This window comes from Episyrphus balteatus, chromosome 3 (genome assembly GCF_945859705.1).
Source record: "Episyrphus balteatus chromosome 3, idEpiBalt1.1, whole genome shotgun sequence".
Taxonomy (NCBI): Eukaryota; Metazoa; Arthropoda; class Insecta; order Diptera; family Syrphidae; genus Episyrphus; species Episyrphus balteatus.
Window position 1 is genome coordinate 14,554,932 of NC_079136.1, and position 21,495 is coordinate 14,576,426.

Genomic DNA, 21,495 nt, shown 5'->3' on the forward strand with positions numbered 1-21,495 from the left:
TCAAGTTTTTTTTTGCTTTTCACAATCATTTATAGCTGATTTTAAAAAAGATTATATGTTTAGCAGTAGTTTTCCTCATTTAATTCGATGTTAAAAAAATTCCCTTTTTTAAGCATTCAGTGGGCTTGGGGCAGTATAGATTGAGATCCAAAAATGTATGGTTTAAAGATAGATTTTAAATAAAACGCTAAGAGGGAAAGAGGTTTTAATAATATTTTTATCAATGACACTTTTAAATTAACGATTTAAGTACATTTTTCGAACTGAATTCTTTGGAATTCTGTCGCGCAGTAACATTCGAAACGGAGTATTTCATGAAATCAATAAGCAAAAGGTGATTTATTACAGCCTCTTATAGCCGCAAAAGGGCTAAAACCAGCATATTTTTAATTTGAACCAGTTCAGACGAGTTGACGAAAGTTTTCATAACTAATTCAAGCAAATATAATTTCAAAAACAAACTCGATTTTTTTTTTAATTTTAAATAAATTTTCTAATTTTACTACATATTTATAACTTTTCGTTTTTGCATAATTTAAAAACTAATATGCCTCTATGTATGCTGTATTAGTTGTCAATTCGATTTCTAATTCTGATTTGCTATAACATAAAATTAAATTAGTTGCAACACCTTCAAAAACTTGTGCAACACTTGGTTTCAAATTATAAAATATAATTTTTTGATTTCTTGTATTAAAATCTTTCACCATCGTTGCTATAGCTTTGGCAGCTGTATAATCAGCACCATAAACATAAGTACAATCCACAACAACTGGTACATTTGTCTTCATTCCAGATTTGTTAATAACATTTCTGACAAATTCAACCGAAGGGAATATTAAACAACGATCCGGTGTTAACATCAAAAATGTTTGTCCACAAGAAGTCTAAAATAAAAATAGATTTTGTTAGAAGAAGGTTTTGAACTTTTGAAAGATGATTTTTACCTCTAAAGCATTTAGATTGACTTTTGGTCGAGCTGAGTAATATAAAATGAAGACCATATTGATTCCAATACCGACAAAAATACCAATCTGAAGTGGCAATACCAAACAAGCTATAAATGCTCCAAATCCTGGTATCAAATCAATTTCTAAAAAAGAAGAAACAAAAGTTTGAAAGACATGCATTCTAAAAGTTAAAAACTTACTTTTACTCCTCCACATGGGAACAATGACGTTGTACTGAATCGTAAAAATGACAGCTGCAATAATAACAGCCGCCAAAGTTGCTTTCGGAATAAAAAAGAAATACGGCGTTAAATACGTCAAAGCCAATATCACAATCGATCCAATGTAAAGATTTGACAATGGAGTTCGAACACCACTTGCATTATTAACCGCTGATCTAGCCAATCCACCATTTGCTCGATAACCTTGAAACAATGAGTTACCAATGTTTGAAAAACCCATGGCAAACAATTCTTGAGTTGCATCTATTGGTTTATTTGAAGCTGAAAAAAAAAGACACCCTTTTACAGAAATTCAGTAAAAAATTATCAGTCATAACCTACCAAAAGCTTTGCAAACAGATATATTTTCCAGCAACGCAATCATTGGCACCACAATCAATCCTGATCCTAAATGACCGATCATTTCTGTAAAAGTCTCTCCATGTTGAATAATAATCTCTTCGCCATTTGTATCATTTCCTCGAATTTCAGGTATTGAAAATGGCGGCAATGAAATCCTTGGAACTCCTTGTGGAATTTTCCCTACCAAAGTAAATTGCTGATTTCCAATACGTTCCAAATACCATCCAATTAATGCAGAAGTAATCACAAGTATTCCATTTCTTGAAATTCCCATTATCCAAAGTAACTTATTTATAAACCTTTGCTTGCAAGTCTTAAGTTTATCATCTTTTGGACCAACTCGTAAGCTTCCAATCCATCGAAAGATCAATAAAAACGTTATGGAACCTAATCCTAAGGCTGTATCAGGTATGTGGGCCTTATTGATATTTTTTATCACTGATGTCCACATTTCTACAAACGTACTCCCCGTCGTCCTTACATTTATTAAATTCTTCATTTGTGACGTCAGAATTATTAAAGCAACAGCACTTGTAAATCCAGAATTAACTGGTCCCGATACAAAGTCTACCAAAAATCCAAGTCGAAGAATACCCATTAAGACCTCGATTAAACCAGTTATAAAAGTTAGAAGAACAGCTCTTTGCCAGACACCTCCTGAAGACTGGCCAACTAAAAGTGATGCTACAGCTGTGGATCCTATTGTGCTGTCTTTGCAAGATCCCAGCACAACATACACCAAACAACCCATGAAAGCTCCATAAAGACCGAACTGTAAGAGATGAATGAATTTTTCAACAAAAATTTTGTAATCAAACTCACCTCAGGTGGTAGGCCAGCAATACTCGAGTATGCAAGCCCCTGAGGTATCACTGTCATTCCAACTGTTAAACCAGCTACCAGATCTCCAATTGCATCTGCGGTAGAGTATTTTGGAAGCCATGTCAAAATCGGCAAACGTCTGTAGATCATTTTCATACGACACATGTGACAACAGCCTTTCTTTCCATCATGATCGTAATCTGATAGCACGAAATCTGTTGATCCATTAAATTGTGTATCGACGGGAACTTCAATTGATGAAACTGGACGTTTTTCTGGTCTTTCTGCCATTTTTGTACTGTTGTCTTGAGATCAGCGTTATCAAATACTGCTGATCTTAGGTACTAAACTGCGGAAATAAGTTTGATATTCATCTTGAAATTTTGAGATAAAATGTCTAGAGTCCTCTAGATAAGATTAAGAATATGATTTCATCTTAAAATGAATAGATAGTGACAAGGCAAGGCATCTTTATGGGGAATTTAAGGGGTGAATTGAAGCACTTTTCAAAAATGAAGAAGAGGAAACAAAATCTGAAACTGAAAGAGGTCTAGAATCTACAGTTTTTCTTCTGTTGGGCGCCATTTTTATAGCAAAATATCATTAAACTCTTCCTAAAACTTTAAATTTGACCGAAAAATTTCACACAGTCAATAAATTCTCAAGAACTAACACGCTGATTGCTTGAATGGAAGTGCTCACCAAAAATTTGAAGAAAAAAAAAAAATAAAACTTGAAGACAAAACTAATAATGAAAAATAATTCACTTGTTTTGGTTACTATTTTTGTGCTCGATAACAACTGATATTGGAAAAACACAATGTATTCAGCAGGTATCAATCTTGAACTGATGATAGATAATTTGAAATTAGTTATTTGTTGTGATTGAAAGTATGAAGGTATTTATTACAGAGATGTATTTTTGTCACAGGTGTTACCTTGATGGTGGTCTCAGTCCAAATGATCGAGATTAGATAGAAGTTGTAGCATGCAGCTACCTCTTCAAAAAAAAAAAAAAAAACTTAACATGACATATGTTCAAAATATTTTTTGTTATTGTTGTTTAAATAACCCTTTCAAAATTTGTTCAGTTGATTCAACATAAAAAAAAACAGTAGAAAAAAAAACAAATAATAGCTAGAAACAAATGAAAGAGTAACCAAATCATGATTAGAAGTGTTAACGTCATAACTCATAGAAGAAAACATTGAAAACCTTGCTCCCGTGCATTTGTTTTGATAAAATATCTGTAAGTACTTAACTTTACTTAATGAATTTTATTTATATTTTTTTTTTTTTGTTGATTCATATATTAAAAGATTAAGATGCAAAAGATTTCAGTTCGTTGAGATAAAACAATTCATAGTCATGAACAAGTCTTAAGATTTAGGTTTTAAATTGAAGCACATATTTAAAATTCATTTTCTAAATATTTCACTGTTTCTTAAAATTTCTCTTTGATAAGAAATGAAATAAATTTAGTTTGTATTATGCTCACGCAATGGTCACTTACACTTAACTCATCAAACCTATTTGGATTGAAGACATGCATTTTGCCAAAAGACAGGTTTCTCTTGGTGCATTATAAAAATAGAAAATAAACAAACTTCTTCTTGCAAATTCATCTGCAAAACAAAATACTATTGCCAAATGAGGTAAATTCTGTTTGTCCTCTTATTTCGTTTTGATTAAAACATAATGCCATATACTTTTCAAAGTTTAATATATTACTCTCACATTCTTTTGCTTTGCGAGTTAAAAAAATTCCAAAAAGTATTTAAATTTTTTAATTTTCAAGACGTCTACAAATTTCACTGATCAAATTTACCCGGGTAAAATGGCACACTGTCCAAAAATACTTGATCTTAAATGAAAAATCGAGTCAAAGGGCTCCATTTCCATTTTCTTGGAACAAGTGGTACTTAATCTCCCCAGATCTTTCTACGAGTCATTTAAAACCCTGTTCATGTTGTTTGCTCGTCCTCTTACTGTAGTTTTTGGAAATTCGAATGTTTTGGATGCGTTTTTCTAGATTTTTGGCGGAATCAAGAACTTTCCTCAGTCCAGGACTTCCTCTCTGTAGATCGTTTATATTAAGCAACCATTTTCAGTATATAAAGATGAATATGTGAAAGTAAGTATAAAATGGCATGTGAAAGTAGGTATGCCATTTTACCCAAGTAGTAAGTAGGCCGATTTGCCCATTTTGGGTTTTTTGTATTTAAACTTTATACAGAAACATCTAAAATCGTTTGAAGCCAAATTTTTTCAATAAATTAATAAGAAATACTTCATGCATACATACATTAACTTCATTTTTCAAAATACAATCACTGAACCAAATCCTTACGTAAATACAACGAAAAAATTCGTTGAGTCAACGAAAATTTAATTAATTTTCAGCCGATGAAAAATTTAATTGGCTCAACGAAATGGCTTTCACACGTTAATGAAGAACTTCTTCAATTAACGAAAACTTTCGTATTTCGAATTTATACATCACTTTACGAAATTTTTTCATCATTAACGTAAAATTTAGTTAAAACTTTCGTAAGCTAACGAATTTTTTCGTAAATTTTGTGAATATTTTAATTAAATTACGAAAAAATAATTGTTAGCTAACGAAACTTTTTGTTGTATTAATTATTTTTTTAAGTAGATTATTCTTACATTCTTTTCGTAGAATTACGAATTTTTTCGTTAACCTACGAATTTTTTCATTAATTTTTCTTCTTATATTTAATTGGACTTGTTAAATCATTGATTTAATATAGCTTTTTATGGCCTTTAGTCCAAACAAAAAATTGGCGTCTGTCCCGGTGGAACTCACTTGGACTCATCAGTTCACTGACTTATCGTGAGACACCTTGTCAATACGCAAAACTTACATAGATTTTTAAACAATGTGAACTATATCCAGCAAGATTAAGTTTTTCATCATTAAAACAGAAATGCACCCAAGTCTACGTGTTTTTTTTTTTTTTTTTTGTAAGGCAACGATTTTTTTTTCGTTAACTGATGTTTTTTTTATAAGCCGTTGAAGAATTTTCATAAGACAATTATTTATTTTCATAAACTTATGAAGATTTTCGTTAGTTAATGTTGAATTTCATAAGTTAATGAATTTTTTCGTTACTTAATTAAAACTTTAATAAAGTAAGCTAAAAATTCTTATTTTTTATTCTTTAAAATGAGTATGATATGGATAGGGAGAAAAAATGTATGAAACGTTTTCATTAATTGATGAAGGTTTTCATATTACGAAAAATTACATATTTTCGTTGAGCCAACGAAAGTTTCGTTGGGCCAACGAAAATGTAGTGTATGAAACGATTTTCGTAATCTTACGAAATTTATTATTTTCAGTGATGTTTTCCCCTATAAAAAAACTGAAAGTGAAGCTATTAAGTATTAGCCTGAAACAATTAAATAAATAAATAAATGCATAAATTTTGGTAAAAAAAAATTATTGTTTAATTGTTATTAAGATCAATTAAAAAAACTAATAAAATATTTCTTTATCTCAACCAAATGCTGTTAATTCTTGTGGCCACAAATTATTTGATGTCATTGTTTTTTCTCAATAAAAACATTTTTATATTTAATACAATAAAGCTTAATTTTGTATTATTGATTTTGTACCTAATTAACTTATATGTACAAATAAAGTTATAAATAAAAAATAAAATATATATTAAATACATATACATACTTAAAAATATGAATTGAAAAGCTAAACGCTAAAAAAGAGGTGCACTGCGGTGTATACGTAATTAATTTGCATTTTTATTTAAATTTTATTTCAAAGCATTTCAAAGATGACAATTTAATAGAAATATTTTTGTGACCGAGTGTGGAGTGGTGACTTGATGAAAGCTTAAAATCTTATAAACTTAATCTAGAAAACCTTGGATGAAGCTAAGTTTTGTCTTTAGGTAACCCTATACCTACTATTGTAGTAAAAATCGAACACCCCATCATTTAAAACAAAAACTGATCAAATCACAGATGAGGCACATACATAATTTCTTAAATGGGTTTTAAAATATAAGATATGTGATATATTGTTTAAGATGAGTCATTGCTCAAAATTTTGTACTGAAGATTTATACTTTTTCTATTCAGAGAAGAGTTGTTATCACTCAATTTTGTACCGCACCCATAGGTACCTATTTTTGTTTGTACGTCATGACATGACACATGAGCAATGAGCTTCATGTACATACCTCTTGAATTTTTAAGAATTTTGAAGAATACACTTTAGAAGTGCTAATAATTTTGTTTTCTACTTCCTAAATACAAAAAAAAAAAAACCAAAAGCGTTGCCAGAGTCTAATTCCAATTGCAAATGATATATTTCGTATGGCATTATTTTCCGTCACCTAAATTGCACCTATTGCAATACCAAGTAAATGGAAAACCTTCCATCTTCTGGAAAAATATGAGTTTTTGAGAATTTTTCTTCATGACTCAATAAATCTAACCTAAAATCTAATCACTTCATTAGCTAAATTTCAGTATGTTCCTAATAAGAAATCAAGAGATTTTTCTATGCTTCCATCAGATTCAATAAAGTTGTGTGAAAGAGCCGAAAAATATACATGTCAAGCATATTTTTTAAGCATCTGGTATAGCCAGGCATTTGGAGAATATAATTTTAAACATACTTTTCGGCGTTTTAACTTAAATCTTAACTTCCTTAATGTTAGTTTAATGTTTAAGTTACAAGTGAATAGCACTTTTCAATTGTAAAAACTCTTGCTTTTCCATTGAAGTGTAAGCAATCTGCAGTCTAGTCTGTGAGGTTATCTACACACAAAAAATAATGTAGTTACATAAGCTCAATTTGAAACTTGGAAAACTTCACTCATTAAAAAAAAAAAAAACTCAAAAAATAAACATAATCACTTCACACCATTCATTACAATCAATAATCACTTCCTCATACAACAAATAATATTACCCAGATAAAATATCATTTTTGCTTTATGTAAATTAGTTGCAATAAATAGGGGCACTTTTTTAGATTTTACAAATTTTTGTTATGAAAATATTAGTTCCTACCACTATTAAAAAAATAAAGTCCTCAAATGTGTATACTAATACAATCATTATTATATAGGTCGTTATTTTTAATTATTTCCTCATAAAGTAAAATCAAAAATTCAAACGTCTTCAACATAATCTTTTTGTCATCAGTACCTTATCTTTCTTTACCTAAATATAAACATTTTTATTATTATCCTAGGTTGAAATTGCATTTTTTGTGAGTCATTGATCTTGGAAATCGAAATTATCTTATCATAAATGGCACATGTGTACTTGCGAAAAAAAATCGTAATACAATAATAAATTGATATCGATATGATTTTCTGAAGATTATTTAAATAACAAAGATTACAATGTTAAGGTAGATCAGTATTACCGGATAAAAATACAATGAACCGAAATGATAAATAAGGAAATACCGTCATTAAAAGGAATTTTTTTATCGAAAACCCCAATACAACCAAGAAATTTCTGTGGAAACAAAGATTGCAATTTTCGTTTATTGTTCTTATGAAGACATACATATTAATTGTTTTTATTTATTTTTTCTTCGTAATTTTTACTTGGATTTCGAAAATAAAACCTTGAGAAAACTAGAACAAAAAGTTCACCTGAATTAAGAAATGACTTGTACCTATTTTTTTAACGCAAATATAATTTATTGCAATGGGTTTTACATTTCTTGTTTGTTTAAATTATTAAAAACAAGCGTTTTTGGAACAATGTTATAAAAACATGAAAGTATTATCAATATGTACGTACCAGAGTTGTAAGAATATCAATTGCAAAAAAAGCATTTGAAATTTTTAAAAAGTATTTATTGCAACTGGGAAAAATTTGTATTAAAAAAATATTTATTGCAATTGCAACTGAAAAAAATTAACATTAAAAAAAAAATATTTATTGCAAATACAAAAATTTTGCATTAAAAAAAGTGATATTGCAACTGAAAAAAATTTGTTTTGAAAATAAAATTTTAATTGCAAATATGTAAAAATATTTTGCAGAAAAGAAAATTTTGCTACAAATAAAAAATGTTCTGCATTGAAAAAAAAAAAAATTCAAATTCATGAAATATTTTTTTTTTTAATATTCGTCGAATTTATTACAATTTTGGCTATTTTACCATACATTCGCAATTTCAACTATAATATTTAACTTAATTCAAGGCCAAATAATCAAAATTGTAAGAAATTTGACGTAACTATACTAAAAAAAAATTGTTTATTTGCAATAAAAATTATTTTTTAGTGCAAAATATTTTTATTTGCAATGAACATTTTATTTTCAATGAGAATATTTTCGGTTGCAATAAATTTATTTTAATGCGAATTTTTTTCTGGTATTAAATATTTCTTTTTTAATGAAACAATTTTTTTATACTCACTATATATTTTTTTTTTTTTATTTTGTAATGAAAAAAATGATGTTTTATAACCTTGGTACGTACATACATATTTGCAGAAACAGTAGGTATCTAACTCAAAAAATATTTTCAGGTTTTGAACACTTTGATAAAAAAAAAATGATTGGTTTACAATTTACATGAATTAAATTATGTTTATATTACACCTACAGTCTTATTTATTAGATTTCACTAAACAGCTCTAAACGGCTTCATAGTTATACAATTCATAACGTTTTATGTAGCCTTTATGCAACGTTACATAAATTTTCATTAAAAAAAACTTTTTCTTATCTATTATAGTTATGCTAGGTTTTTGTCCAAAAAACTGGAAAATTAGTACTTTTAATCACGACAAACAACTTCATCTGTCTGTCGATAAAATAACTCCATCTGCTCCGAAAATAAACAACAAATCTCTAAAAAAATAACACAGTTCCTAATTTGTTTCACATGAAAATATTTAGAAATCCAAAAAAAATACACTAATAAAAAAGATATATGTATGAAGGATTGTACGTACCTACATACATGAATCAATTTCTATGTAAAAAAAAAACAAAAGACACAAAAAGAAAAAGAATAGAGAATACACATCTATTCATTGCGGGCAAAAGTTAGGAAAAAATATCAAAAAAAAAAACACAATTTCTAATTTTTTGTTTATGTTCATTTCAAATTATTCATTACAAATTAATCAAATGCCAAAAATTAGTTCTCCAATAAAAAAAAAATATACAAATCATTGCCTCTTTTTTTTTCTTTTTTTGATGTGATGTTCAAATGACATTTGAGAAAAAAATATTCTTATTCAGGCTCTAAACAACCTAAAAACGCGTTTAACTTATACAACCTCTATGCAACGTTGCATAAATTTTATAAATAGCAATTTTGTTTTTAAAGACAATATAAAGAGTGTATAGTGTTATGCACTGTCTATACTACATTTATAAATTAGGCTGATAGTTTATATAAATAAAAATTATGTTTTATTGCAAAATTGAAACTGCATTTCTGAATTATGGTTGATTTGGCTGTGAATGGTTTTATGACAAGTAAATCTGTTCGCTAAAACAACACTATTTTTCGGTAGGCAATTAAAAAAAAATAAGTTAAATATATATATTTTTTTTTCTTTTAATAAATGTAACCAACTACAAATTGCCAAAACATAAATAAAACATAGACAGCTGAATTTGACCACCAAAATTTGACCGGGCATATGTTTTTTTTTTTTTGTTTAATTGTAATAGCGTTGTTGAACTTATTGATATATTTAAGCTTATGTAAGGTGCAACAGTCGATTTTGGAACAAATTCAACTAAAGTTAACAAAACATTTTGCATTAACTTATTAATATTTTTTTAATAATGCAAAAATATTTTATTTATATTGCAAACGTTTTTAATTTTTAATGAAAGACAGATGCATTAAAAAATTATTTTTACAGTGCTGCGATTAATTTTTTTTGCAAATTTGTATAGTAAACTTGCTAAAAACACACCTAATATTTTTTAACTCCACTTATAAGTTATAACTTTAGTAGGTATTTTTTCGCAACAAATAAAATTTCAAAAATTACCTAATCATAAATCATTCTCATATTGCGTTAGCCACGACACGTTTCTACAAGAGATTTTTATCAGAAAATAAAAAAAAAACGTTTTTCTTAATATCTTCATCAGCAGACCTCACTTCTTCGTCTTTATCAAACGAGTCTTTCAGACACCTGAAGATGTTTTATGACATTTTGAGGAGTCATCTTCATCAACATCAAAAGGCAAACAAAAAATTAAAAACCCTTCGATAATTTACAATATCGTGATAATAAGTTTCAAGTGCGAAGTAAGCCGAACCATGCGCTGAAAATCTATTCAAAATAATTATTTAAAACGCAAAAGTGGTACATTATTATTCTACAGATTAATTACACAATTGTTTTTATTTATTTTTTACAAGAATAAGTTTCATAGAGTAGGTACACTAACTCTTTTTATGACATGAAAACAAAATAGTCATTCATCTTCAGTAGTAGTTTCCCTTAAATCCCAAAATAAATAAAAAAAGTTAAACTTGTTCTTGTTTAAATAATACTTTTTTGATTTATTAACTTATTTATTTACAATTACAATTGTGTTTTTTTTTTTCTTTCGCTGTATATAAAACTATACAATATATAACTAATTCTCTAAACTATATCAGAAAATAAATGGAATTCGAATTTATATAGGTATACCTACATTTTGTGTACATTTCTACTTAAATTTTAATTTAAACATTATAAATTCTATTTTATAATTTAAGTAAATAAACATTCTTATCAAATTTTTATTATTATTATATTTGTATAATAATTTTTATAGGTGTGTATGAGAGATTCATCATCACGCAAACTAATAAATTAATATTTTTTTTTTTTTACAATTTAAAGTTCTTTTGGCACATTTTACAAAAACAACTTTTTTCTTGAGATAAAAATTGTTTTCAAAATTTTATTTCATTTCGAAATAAACAAAAACAAAAAATTTTAAATAAACATAAATATAATTATAAACATAATAAACAAAAAAAAAAAAACATCTGTCATTCAAAAACTTCTCAAGACTGAAGACTCATTCATCATTAAGATTCTTATCGTCGCCGCCCGTCCTTACAATTTTGCATGTAATTGAAGCTTATTTTATGACAGAACTCATTTAAGTTTTTTAATTAAATAAATAAAAAAAAATACTAATAATAGTAAATAATAATATTCGTTGGCAACATAGCTCAGAGACTTGAGAGCCTTGATCTGTGATAGGGCTCAGGCTCACGCCGCAGTTATTTCTGGTTTCTTTCCAGAAAGCTCCAACTCTAAAGCTGACATATCATAAAATACCTCCAAATTGGTATTTAGACCTTCAAAAACTGCTGCAACTCTTGGTCTTAGATTAAAGAAGCACAACTTCTGATCTCTAGCCTGGAATTCAGCAATCATGGTTGATACAACTTTAGCAGCTGTATAATCGGCGCCATAAATATGCGTGCAATCTATCACAACCGGTAATGTTGACTTGAGACCTTGTTTATTGACAACGTTACGTACAAATTCCACAGAGGGGAAGATTAAGCAACGATCTGGGGTCAACATGATGTAGTTTGTGCCGCAAGAAGTCTGTTTTTGTAAACAGGAAATCAATTTAGTTAAAGGTTTTATTTAATTGATTCAAGTTGAACTTACGATTAAGTTTTCCACTCGCAACTTTGGACGGGCGGCATGATACAAAATGAAGACTACGTTAATACCGATTCCAACAAGGATTCCAATTTGAAGCTCAAGGACCAAACAAGCAATGAAGGTTGCAATTCCGGGAATCAGGTCAGTTTCTGTAAAAAAAAAAGGACAAAAACAGGTTTCAGTCTTGGAAAATTTAAAGTCTTCTAATGTTTAACTTACTTTTGCTCCTCCACATTGGTTTAATGACACGGTACTGAACCATGAATATCACAGCAGCCACAATAATGGCGGCCAAGGCAGCTTTGGGAATGAAGAAGAAGAATGGAGTCAAATAGAGCAAAGCAATAATCACAAGAGTTCCAGTGTAGAGATTCGATAGAGGAGTTCTAACTCCACTTGCATTGCATACAGCTCCACGAGCCAAGCCTCCATTGGAACGGAAACCTTGGAAGAATGAATTGGCTACGTTACAAACACCAACGGCGATCAATTCTTGAGTGGCATCGGCTGGTTTTCCGTTTGCTAAAAAACACAAACAAACAAATTTAGAAGTTTTTCAGCGGGCCTATTTTTTTTAAACCTACCAAAAGCTTGAACCACAGCCATATTTTCGAGCAACGATATCAATGGAACCACAATTAATCCAGAACCCATTTTCGATACCATCGCACTGAAAGATTCATGAACCTCAATCACCTCCCCTGATGTAGTATTCATTTGTGTTGAATAAGAAAATGGAGGTAATTGGAATGTTGGCAACCCTGGTGGAACATATCCAACCGTTTTAAACCATTCCACACCAGATTCATAAAGATACGATCCAATAGCACCACATGCAACAACCAAAACTGCATTTCTTGATGTACCAATTAACCAACAAGTACTGTTGATAAATTTTTGCCATGGCTTCTTTTTCTCATCATCTTCTGGTCCAATTTTGAAGCTAGCCATTGCTCGCATCGATAGTAGAATTACAATGCATCCAACTCCAAATAGAGTATCGGCTAAGCTGATATTGTGGATGTCTTTGATGATTGTAATCCACATGTCTAAAAATGTTGCTCCTTTTGTGCTAACACCGAGGATATCTTTTAATTGAGATGTAAAGATGATTAAGGCGACAGCACTGGTGAATCCTGCGCTAACTGGGCCAGAGACAAAGTCAATGAGGAAACCAAGTTGAAAGACACCCATGCCGATTTCAATGAGACCAGTGAGGAATGTAAGTAAAACAGCCATTTGCCAATTGCCTTGGGCTACTTGGAATGTCATTAAGGCGGATATGGCAGTTGGTCCAACTGGGACATCCTTGCTAGAGCCAAGGAAGATGTACAAAAAGCAACCAAGGAAGCATCCATAGAGACCGTACTGTAAGAAAGAAAATAAATGTTTTAAAATGAAATAAAGATATAATTTTAAGAAATGGTCTATATATTTTTATTTGTATTATTTTACAAGGATTCGGCTTAAAAGGGAAATTTTAAGAAAACAATTATTTTACGTTTGTTTGAATAAAAGAATTAAATCGTTCTTCAAAAATCATTCCAATCTGACTGATAAAGTTTTTTTGGTACTTGTTATTCAAGGTCTCAAATTATTTCAAGATAGCTAATAAGTCCAACCAATATATGAATATTTATCAGAACAACGAATTTCAGAGTAGGAAACTGAGAATAGACTTTTTTGTCGAATTCTAAATCAGAAAAATTTAGCCCTTGGTATGCAACAAACACTTGCTGAGATTTGTTTGAGAAATTTAAAAAAAAAATGGTTTCCATAATGTACTGCCTTAACCGGTAGACATATCGTCGGCGTAAAGCAAAATTGTTCTAAGTCCTTAAGAAATCCTTTGTACTTAGAACAATTTTGCTTTACGCCGACGATATTTTTTTCAAATTCGGTTCAGATGATTTTTATAAAATTCTGAAAATTGTTTTCTTTTTTTAAACTCGATCAGAGCAGGGGTCGAACTACGGCATACGTTCGTTAACGTATGGTCGCTATGTGTCCCTATCTTTTTCTACTAATTAAATAGAGACAGCAATAGTCAAAACGTTAACGTATGATCGCAATCGTGTGCCGTGATTCGACCCCAGATATCTCCCATTTAACATTCTCGAGGTATTTGAATTTTCTCTAAGATTGTTCATACGATTTGACGACGGACATCTCTAAGACCTAATTAAGTCTTGAATTTTGACTTTTTAAAAAACGACTAAACAAAATTTCAAGGAGTTTTTTAATTAAAACGTTTTTGAAAAAATTAATTTTTGGTTTTTTGAAAATAAAATTGAAATCAATTTTTAAAAAATGACACCAATTTTTGTTTAAAAATTTGGTTCAAAGTGTCTATAAATAACCTACCTATTATAAAATGTGTTACCAACTTTTTTCAATTTTTTTTTTTTTGAAAAATATTTATTTTTTTTTTAAATTATTAAATTATAATGTGTCAAATTCATTAAAAAAGTATTTTATTCCTTATTTTTTTTTTAATGTACTGTTTTTTGATTGCGTTTTTACGAAGAGTTTTAAAAGTTTTACTAACTTGATGTCAAAGAGTGCTTGCATAACGTAAAACGGATTATGGTTAACCTTGCTTAAGAATTATACAAAGTAAATTTAATTTTCGATAGCAAAAAATTTAAATCTGTCCGTCTTCTTAATTTTTTGATAATTTTATTTGAGGTACCTATGTACATAAATTTTAAATAAAAATGATTTCTAGTTTTTCAAAATCTGAAAATAAGTTTCAATTAGAGCTCCGAACCGTCTAACTAACCTTGTAAAATACAAAATAGCTCGAGATTTTTAAATCTCAAATATGTCAAAATTGAAGATCTCTTTTAAAGCAGATAACAAATCACAACAATGCTCAGAATATTTTGACTTGTGATTCGTAACAAAAACGAGAAATGCGTTAATTTTTTTTTTTGCAATTTGTGAAAAAAAAAATATATCAAAATATTTATTATATACATATAAGCAATATTTATTGTTGTTTCATTTTACAATGCATTCTAAAAAATTATTTTGACGGGATTTGTGGGAATTTCGAATGAGACGGAATTTTAAAACTTTTTTCGGGGTTTTTGAAAAACGGACTTAAAAAAATGATATAGATTTTACAAGAAAGAATTTTTAGAAAGTATTAAAAAAATTAATTGTCGTAAATTAAATTTTTCTAATATTTCTCAAAAAACATTGAAATGTCATTCAAAAGGAATTGAGCATTTGTATTTTAAAGTGGTAAGTAAAATCATATACAAAAAATATTAAGTTAATCTTTTAAGTTTCACAAAATTCCTCGACCCGTACCCAAAAAAATTATTTTTTAGAAAAGAAAAATTTTACTTGCTATTTTTAGTTAAACAGTTAATACAAATTAATTTTTTTTGTCTCTTTAAAATCGGTTTATATGTACTTCAATGTATTTAATTCTAATCTTGTTATTAGATTTGACTTATCCAAGGCTCTTGAGCATATACCATTTGTAGATTTTTATCGATATTTTATTTTCTAGCTTTTTACAAAGAGAAATTTGAGATTCCAACTGGAGATGGAAATGCGAAACACTCCCCAAAAAATTTCAAAATAAAAAAAAAAAAGAAATATTAGGAAGCAAAAAATAATAAAATAAATAATCTTGAGTAAAGCTCGCAGTTTTTACTTGCGATATAGGTACTATAGGGCAAGTTTAGGATTCGTAAAAAAAATCGAACTCGAGATAACAATTTTACATGACATTACGATGATGGAGAATGCCAAAAAAGTGGGTCCGGCAATTCTGTCTGTCTGTCTGTCTGTCTGTCTGTCTGTCTGTCTGTCTGTCTGTCTGTGTGTCTGTCTCTATCTGGAGCTGCAGCCTAAACGAGTGAAGTGATTTTCTTCAAACTTGGTAGTTAGCAGTTTTTGGTGATTCCCTAGAGGGGAAATTGAAATTTTTTTTTTATGACCAAAACTAACGGTACCTGTCATATAACGGAAATAGAAAAGTTAATTTTTTTCAAAAACGGCTCTAACGATTTTGATTAAAATTTTTGTGTGTAGTACTACACATAAGAGCCAACTTCTGAAATAAAAAAAATATTTTTTGTACCGTTATTAACGGTACCTGTCATAGAACGGTTTTTTTAGTTTCTGAATATCTCGTACAACATTAACCCGATTTAAATGAAAATTTTTATACAAAAGTGTGTAAGTAAAGATAATAATAAGATTTTAGAAAATTTTCAAAAAACGGATTTTTGGTTTTTTAAAAAATATTTCAAAATTTTTTTTTGAAAAACCAATTTTTTGAAAACGGATCAATGAAAAATTTTGAAATTTAGTTTTTATGTGTAAATTAATTATTTCTTCAAAATGGCATACCAACTTTTTTTTTAAAAAATGTTCAAAAAATTTTATATATAAAAAATTATTTTTTTAAAAAACGGCTCCTACAATTTTCGAAAATTTTTTTCTAAAAATACCTTTTTATACAAGAAATAAAATGGCATATTTTTTTTTGTTTTTAAGATAATTTAAAACGGAGTTTAATTAATTATAAAAACAGATTTAATTTTTTATACTACCTACTTATGAAATTTTAAATTTCTTGAATAAAAAGCTTTAACATTATTGTTACTTTAAGCATAAGAGCAAGTACGTGCGACCCCAGTCGTGCAATTTATTTATCTAGTACTCAAATTTTTTTGAATTTTTAAAATATGAATAACATTTTCACTCATATTGTACCTACTCGTAGCTATTCCATTACAAATTTTTGAAAAAGAAGCCAATTTCTTCTAAAAAGTCTGCTGAACGGTACCAACTCTTAGATTTGGTATCAATGTTTATCTCCAAAATGTTGACTTTTTTAGAAATATAGTTTTTAATTGATTTTCTAACGTTTAATTTAACGAAATAAGGAATAATTTTTTAATTTAATTAGTTTAGCCATTTTTGATTGAGATTTAAGACCAAAAAAAAGGTGATAAGTAATAAAAAAAAAATTTAAATTGTACTTACAGCAAGTGGTAATCCAGCAATTCCAGCATAAGCTAAACCTTGAGGTATAACTGTCAATCCAACTGTTATTCCAGCAACAACATCACCAATAAAATCATCTGTATTATACTTTGGTAACCATGTCAAAATCGGTAGTCGTTTGTAGAGAGTTTTCTTGCAAAATACTTTTGCCGAAGTCTGTTGACACCAATCACCTATGCCCTGACAGCATCCGGTTTCTTTGTCATCGGGCATAATACAATCACTTGATCCTGAATACAATCCATTAGGTGGGATATCGAGTGAAACGTCTGATCCGTTTCTGCCACCATCACCGGAAGCGTGTATGTGACGCATTTTGTTAAAATTTTGTCAATAACCTTTTTTTTTTCTCTTGGTATTAATTTCCTGTTTTTTTGGTTAAAAAGTCAAGACTTCCAAGTTAAGTTACTTTATTTTCTATCTTTTATCCAGTTTCTATTTGAAAAAACGAAAAGAAAAAAAAAAGAAAACACAAAGATTAGTTAAAACTGCGATGCACTCGTAGTACAACTCACGACGACTTCAATGAGTGCAGTGAGCCTCTTTATGGTCGATAAGTCTGAAGCTGAGTTTTTAGTTTGGTTGGTTGAGGTTGGTTTAGGAAAAAAGCTTGTTAGGTTACAAACGCGTTCACTGAACTTGAAATACACGTGCTACTTGGCTGGTTTGTTGATAAATTTCAACGAAAGAAAAAACCGATGAAAATAAAAAAAAATCCAAAACTAGTCTTGGATAAGGCGAGAGTTGTAGGTAGTAGGTAAATAAATAAATAGCTCGTGATTCATTTCACCCAACACTAAGTAAAACAGAGAGAGATTCCGGGGACTTTTTTTTTGTTGTACTTTAAGTCGTTTAAAAAATTCACGCAGTTATCACGTTTTGCTTTATAAAACAATATCATGTAGTTTTTTTTCTTTAACGCATGATTAATTGATGTATAAACAGCATTTTTGCTCATGTAAATTTTTTTGTATTAAATTGCATTTATTTTTTTTTTTGTCATGCTTGACAATATTCCAGTTGTAGGGGCGTGTGATTTTGTATAAATTTATTTATTTTATTGTCTGGGGCTAGGTTAGGTATTTTCTACGAATTCTTTAAATGCAAATATAAATCAAATTTTATTTACATCAAAATAGAATAAATTTTATTATGTAAAAAATCATTTTTGATGTCTGTCTGATCATTAATCTAAAACGTGACTTCAAGTTTTGTTTTTATAAATTTTTATTTTATTACAAAACAATAATATATTACATATTTGCTGTAACTTATGTGATAAAATTTGTTATTGTAATGATGTTGTAATTGTAAAAAATAATATTTGATATACTATTTATTGATTAAGATATACGCACACGTGCCAGACGAAGATGATTTTTTAATGACCCCAAGTCTTTATATCAAACACAAAGGCAGAAAGTTGAGGTATACACTGTAATACATTAAAATAAAAGTCGCATTTTTTTAAACACATAATTTTTTTCAAAATGTGTTTATTGAGAATTTATATATTTCGAATTTAAGCCTTCAACCACAATGATTTTCTAAATTTTCCGTTAGAAGGTACCTGGAAAATATGTTAATTTTTGGAGTTTCTTTTGAAAGAAGTTTTCATAACAAACAGTAAAGATAAGACTTACACCTAAAGCTAAAATGTCAGGTAAACGTTTTTTTTTTCAAATGGATTAAAATTTTTTTTTTTTGATATGACAATTTTTATTTTTTTTCTTACAAGAATTTTTTTTCATGACAAATCGTTAAGAAACTTATTTCTGTAAGATCGTATAAAATCCTTTTTTGCAACTATAGAAACCAAAGAAGCAAGGAAGTCTACACTTTTTGTGTAGCTTTGGGCCTGGCAGATAATCTAATGTAAATCCGACCATGCACATAATGTGCATTGTACTGATAAATCTATGAACTTACACATTTCCATATAACTTTATTTACTGTTACTATTGATTATGCAAATATAATATTGGTTTAAATAGTGTGTTGAAAGAGTAAGTCAGAGAAAGTATAAAAGTAATGGAATAGATTGTGCTAGAAATTTTATGCAAAACAGATGTAAGTTGAAACTAGGTAAAAGTAAGATTATAGTATTGGATTTTATATTCTATTGTTTAACTCATGAGATCTACAATTCTTTGTCTATAAGTGACACAGAAACGTAACTTTTTGAAGTGAAAACTTCTTTAGTATCGTAGTGATTTGAAACAAGATGAAACGAAAACGCGACACGACTTCAACTTGTTATAACTTTTTTGTTTTAATAGATAGATGAATGAAATTGTACTGTAGAATGTACTATAGATAGGTAATTAAATAAATTATAATTGTACAAAATTTCAATAAATTTCATATTCAAAATTCGGAGATAACGGTAAAAAGATGTTCTTTTCCAACACACGTTTCGGAGATAACGGTAAAAAGATGTTCTTTTCCAACACACGTTATATCTTTTGATCTAGTGCACATACAAATTTGATTTAACTTTAATACGCATGCTGATAACCTAACCTTTTATTTGATATATCACACATAACGATACGTGCTCTACAAGTTACACAATCTTAAATTGAAAAAATTTTGAATATACCTCAAAACACCTGTGGAGATCTGTTGACCAGCTACCAGTGTAGGAAGTACCGTAAACTCAGTCTGGAAATTCGACATGGTTAAAAAAATTCTAACTTCTCTTGTAGACATCTTTGAAATAAGATTTATGCATTATTATACAAGGTGAAACAATAAGCTTTCACATGGTATACAATTTTTTATAGGTTGTCAAACAAAAAATTGATTTAATAGCATGAGAACATAAAAATAAATGTTTTTTTTTGCTTTTTGGATGCAATTTCATCGAGTTTAAAAAATTCTAAATCTTTTTGTAGATGTCTCATAGACCTGATCGATATATATATTTTGAGCTAAGACAACAAGCTTTCAGATGATATAAAATTTATATAGGTTGTCATATAAAAAACATGGATTTGAAGGTGATAGAATAAAAATAGGTAGATTTTTTCTATTTTATTTTTTTTTGCAAGAAAAATGATTTTTAAGGTTTCACTTCTACCACGTGTTAATTGCACACATGATTTTTTTTCTATATAATAGATTTTTTTCTGATTGTCTAGTTTTATTGGAGATTATTATATTAACCCTCTACTGCATGAATTATGATTATGAAGTGATATAAAAATTTTTTTTACAATTTTTTAGCTTTATTAGGGGTTGAAAAAAGGTATTACATAATTTTTTTTATTTTTTTACATATATATACATTTTTGGAAACATAAACCATATATGGGTTAGTATGCAGCAAGGTGATTTCCAGCCAAAAATTAATAACCCATATATGGTTAAGTATGCATTCAAGGTATGTTTTGTAAAGTATGTTTTTATTACAATATACTTTTCTTATTCATGGAATCTATTCAAACTCTTTCTTTTATCATTGTAGCAGAAGAACACATTCCATTTTCTACACATTGTGTACGTCTTCAGTCCGCAAATTTGAAATATTGCCTTTTTTTGCCATTCAGGGATATGGTCGATGTTTCCAGTTGGCACTGAATTCAACGACTTTGCCCTTGGTTGTTGTGAGTGAATTGAAGTTTCGGGATAAGATGGGGATGAACTTCCGTGACTTTTATAACCCCCTCCCCTTTGTTTTGTTCCATCTCTGCTTTGATCACCTGCCAATGTTGAAGGCCGTCTTCTTTTTCGTGACATTGTAGGTTATCAAGATTTGCATATAAGTGCTCGGAGATGGCTTGTTTGATGTTAAAAAGAGCCAGAATCTGAAGCTAGATCATATTAACTTCGAAAGCCATCACGAGTTATAGCATTTACACACTTATTTTTTCTATAGAAAGTCTTCGAATTCATTTTACAAAAAAAATGAAAATCGTACAAAAATCGTTTATTTCAGAATCACGACTCTCTTACTGATAATAAAAACCAATTTATTATAAAAAAAATAGACGTAGTTTTATTATAGTTTTCTCTTTTTGACATTTGGTGCAATATAACGGAAATAAATCGATATGAAATCGATAAACCATATATGGGTTGGTATGCGGTAGAGGGTTTTAAAGAAAGTTCTTTATTGAGTCGTTTATAATCAAATTAAAGAAATACAAAAAAATATTAAAAAAAAAATTTGTAATCTTTGAAAGTATGCATTTTCGGGACTATGAAGTTTTGAGATTTTAAGTCTTCGGTATTTTGGATATTCTGGAGTCTAGAGATTTTGAATTTTTGGAAAAATTAAGTTTTTGTGATTATATTTTAAATTATTGGGGTGTGCCAAAATGATTTCAGATTCTGATTTCTCTTCCAAAATGTCTCAAAAGAATATTTCTTTCAGAATAAATTGGATTCGTTAGTCGTTAATATGTGCCCAAACTGCAAAATTCAGAAACATAA

General features: G+C 28.7%; 2 protein-coding genes across 2 annotated transcripts; both read right to left on the reverse strand.

Annotated features, from left to right (window-relative positions):
* Nucleotides 1-489: 489 nt before the first annotated feature.
* LOC129915636 (sodium-independent sulfate anion transporter-like) lies at nt 490-3,350 on the reverse strand. Its single transcript, XM_055995268.1, has 6 exons — nt 3,295-3,350; nt 2,357-2,705; nt 1,514-2,306; nt 1,151-1,453; nt 948-1,093; nt 490-887 (listed from the first exon to the last, which is right to left on the reverse strand). Exons 2-6 carry the CDS (start codon nt 2,645-2,647, stop codon nt 543-545), a joined length of 1,878 nt encoding a protein of 625 aa, XP_055851243.1. The 5' UTR covers nt 2,648-2,705; nt 3,295-3,350; the 3' UTR covers nt 490-542.
* A 7,816-nt stretch (nt 3,351-11,166) lies between these two features.
* Nucleotides 11,167-17,447, reverse strand: LOC129915633 (sodium-independent sulfate anion transporter-like). Its single transcript, XM_055995266.1, has 5 exons — nt 17,038-17,447; nt 12,612-13,395; nt 12,247-12,549; nt 12,031-12,176; nt 11,167-11,964 (listed from the first exon to the last, which is right to left on the reverse strand). The coding sequence occupies exons 1-5, from the start codon at nt 17,371-17,373 to the stop codon at nt 11,620-11,622; spliced, it is 1,914 nt and encodes a 637-aa protein (XP_055851241.1). The 5' UTR covers nt 17,374-17,447; the 3' UTR covers nt 11,167-11,619.
* Nucleotides 17,448-21,495: the final 4,048 nt, after the last annotated feature.

Bases quoted from the DNA above. Each gene is read 5' to 3' on its own strand.
- LOC129915636 (XM_055995268.1), bottom strand. From the start codon at position 2,647: ATGGCAGAAAGACCAGAAAAACGTCCAGTTTCATCAATTGAAGTTCCC. The intron at 2,307-2,356 runs GTGAGTTTGATT...CATCTCTTACAG, and splicing joins TTGCTGGCCTACCACCTGAG to TTCGGTCTTTATGGAGCTTT. The intron at 1,454-1,513 runs GTAGGTTATGAC...TTTTTTTTTCAG, and splicing joins ATCTGTTTGCAAAGCTTTTG to CTTCAAATAAACCAATAGAT.
- LOC129915633 (XM_055995266.1), bottom strand. From the start codon at position 17,373: ATGCGTCACATACACGCTTCCGGTGATGGTGGCAGAAACGGATCAGAC. The intron at 12,177-12,246 runs GTAAGTTAAACA...TTTTTTTTACAG, and splicing joins ACCAATGTGGAGGAGCAAAA to AAACTGACCTGATTCCCGGA. The intron at 11,965-12,030 runs GTAAGTTCAACT...TTACAAAAACAG, and splicing joins TGCGAGTGGAAAACTTAATC to ACTTCTTGCGGCACAAACTA.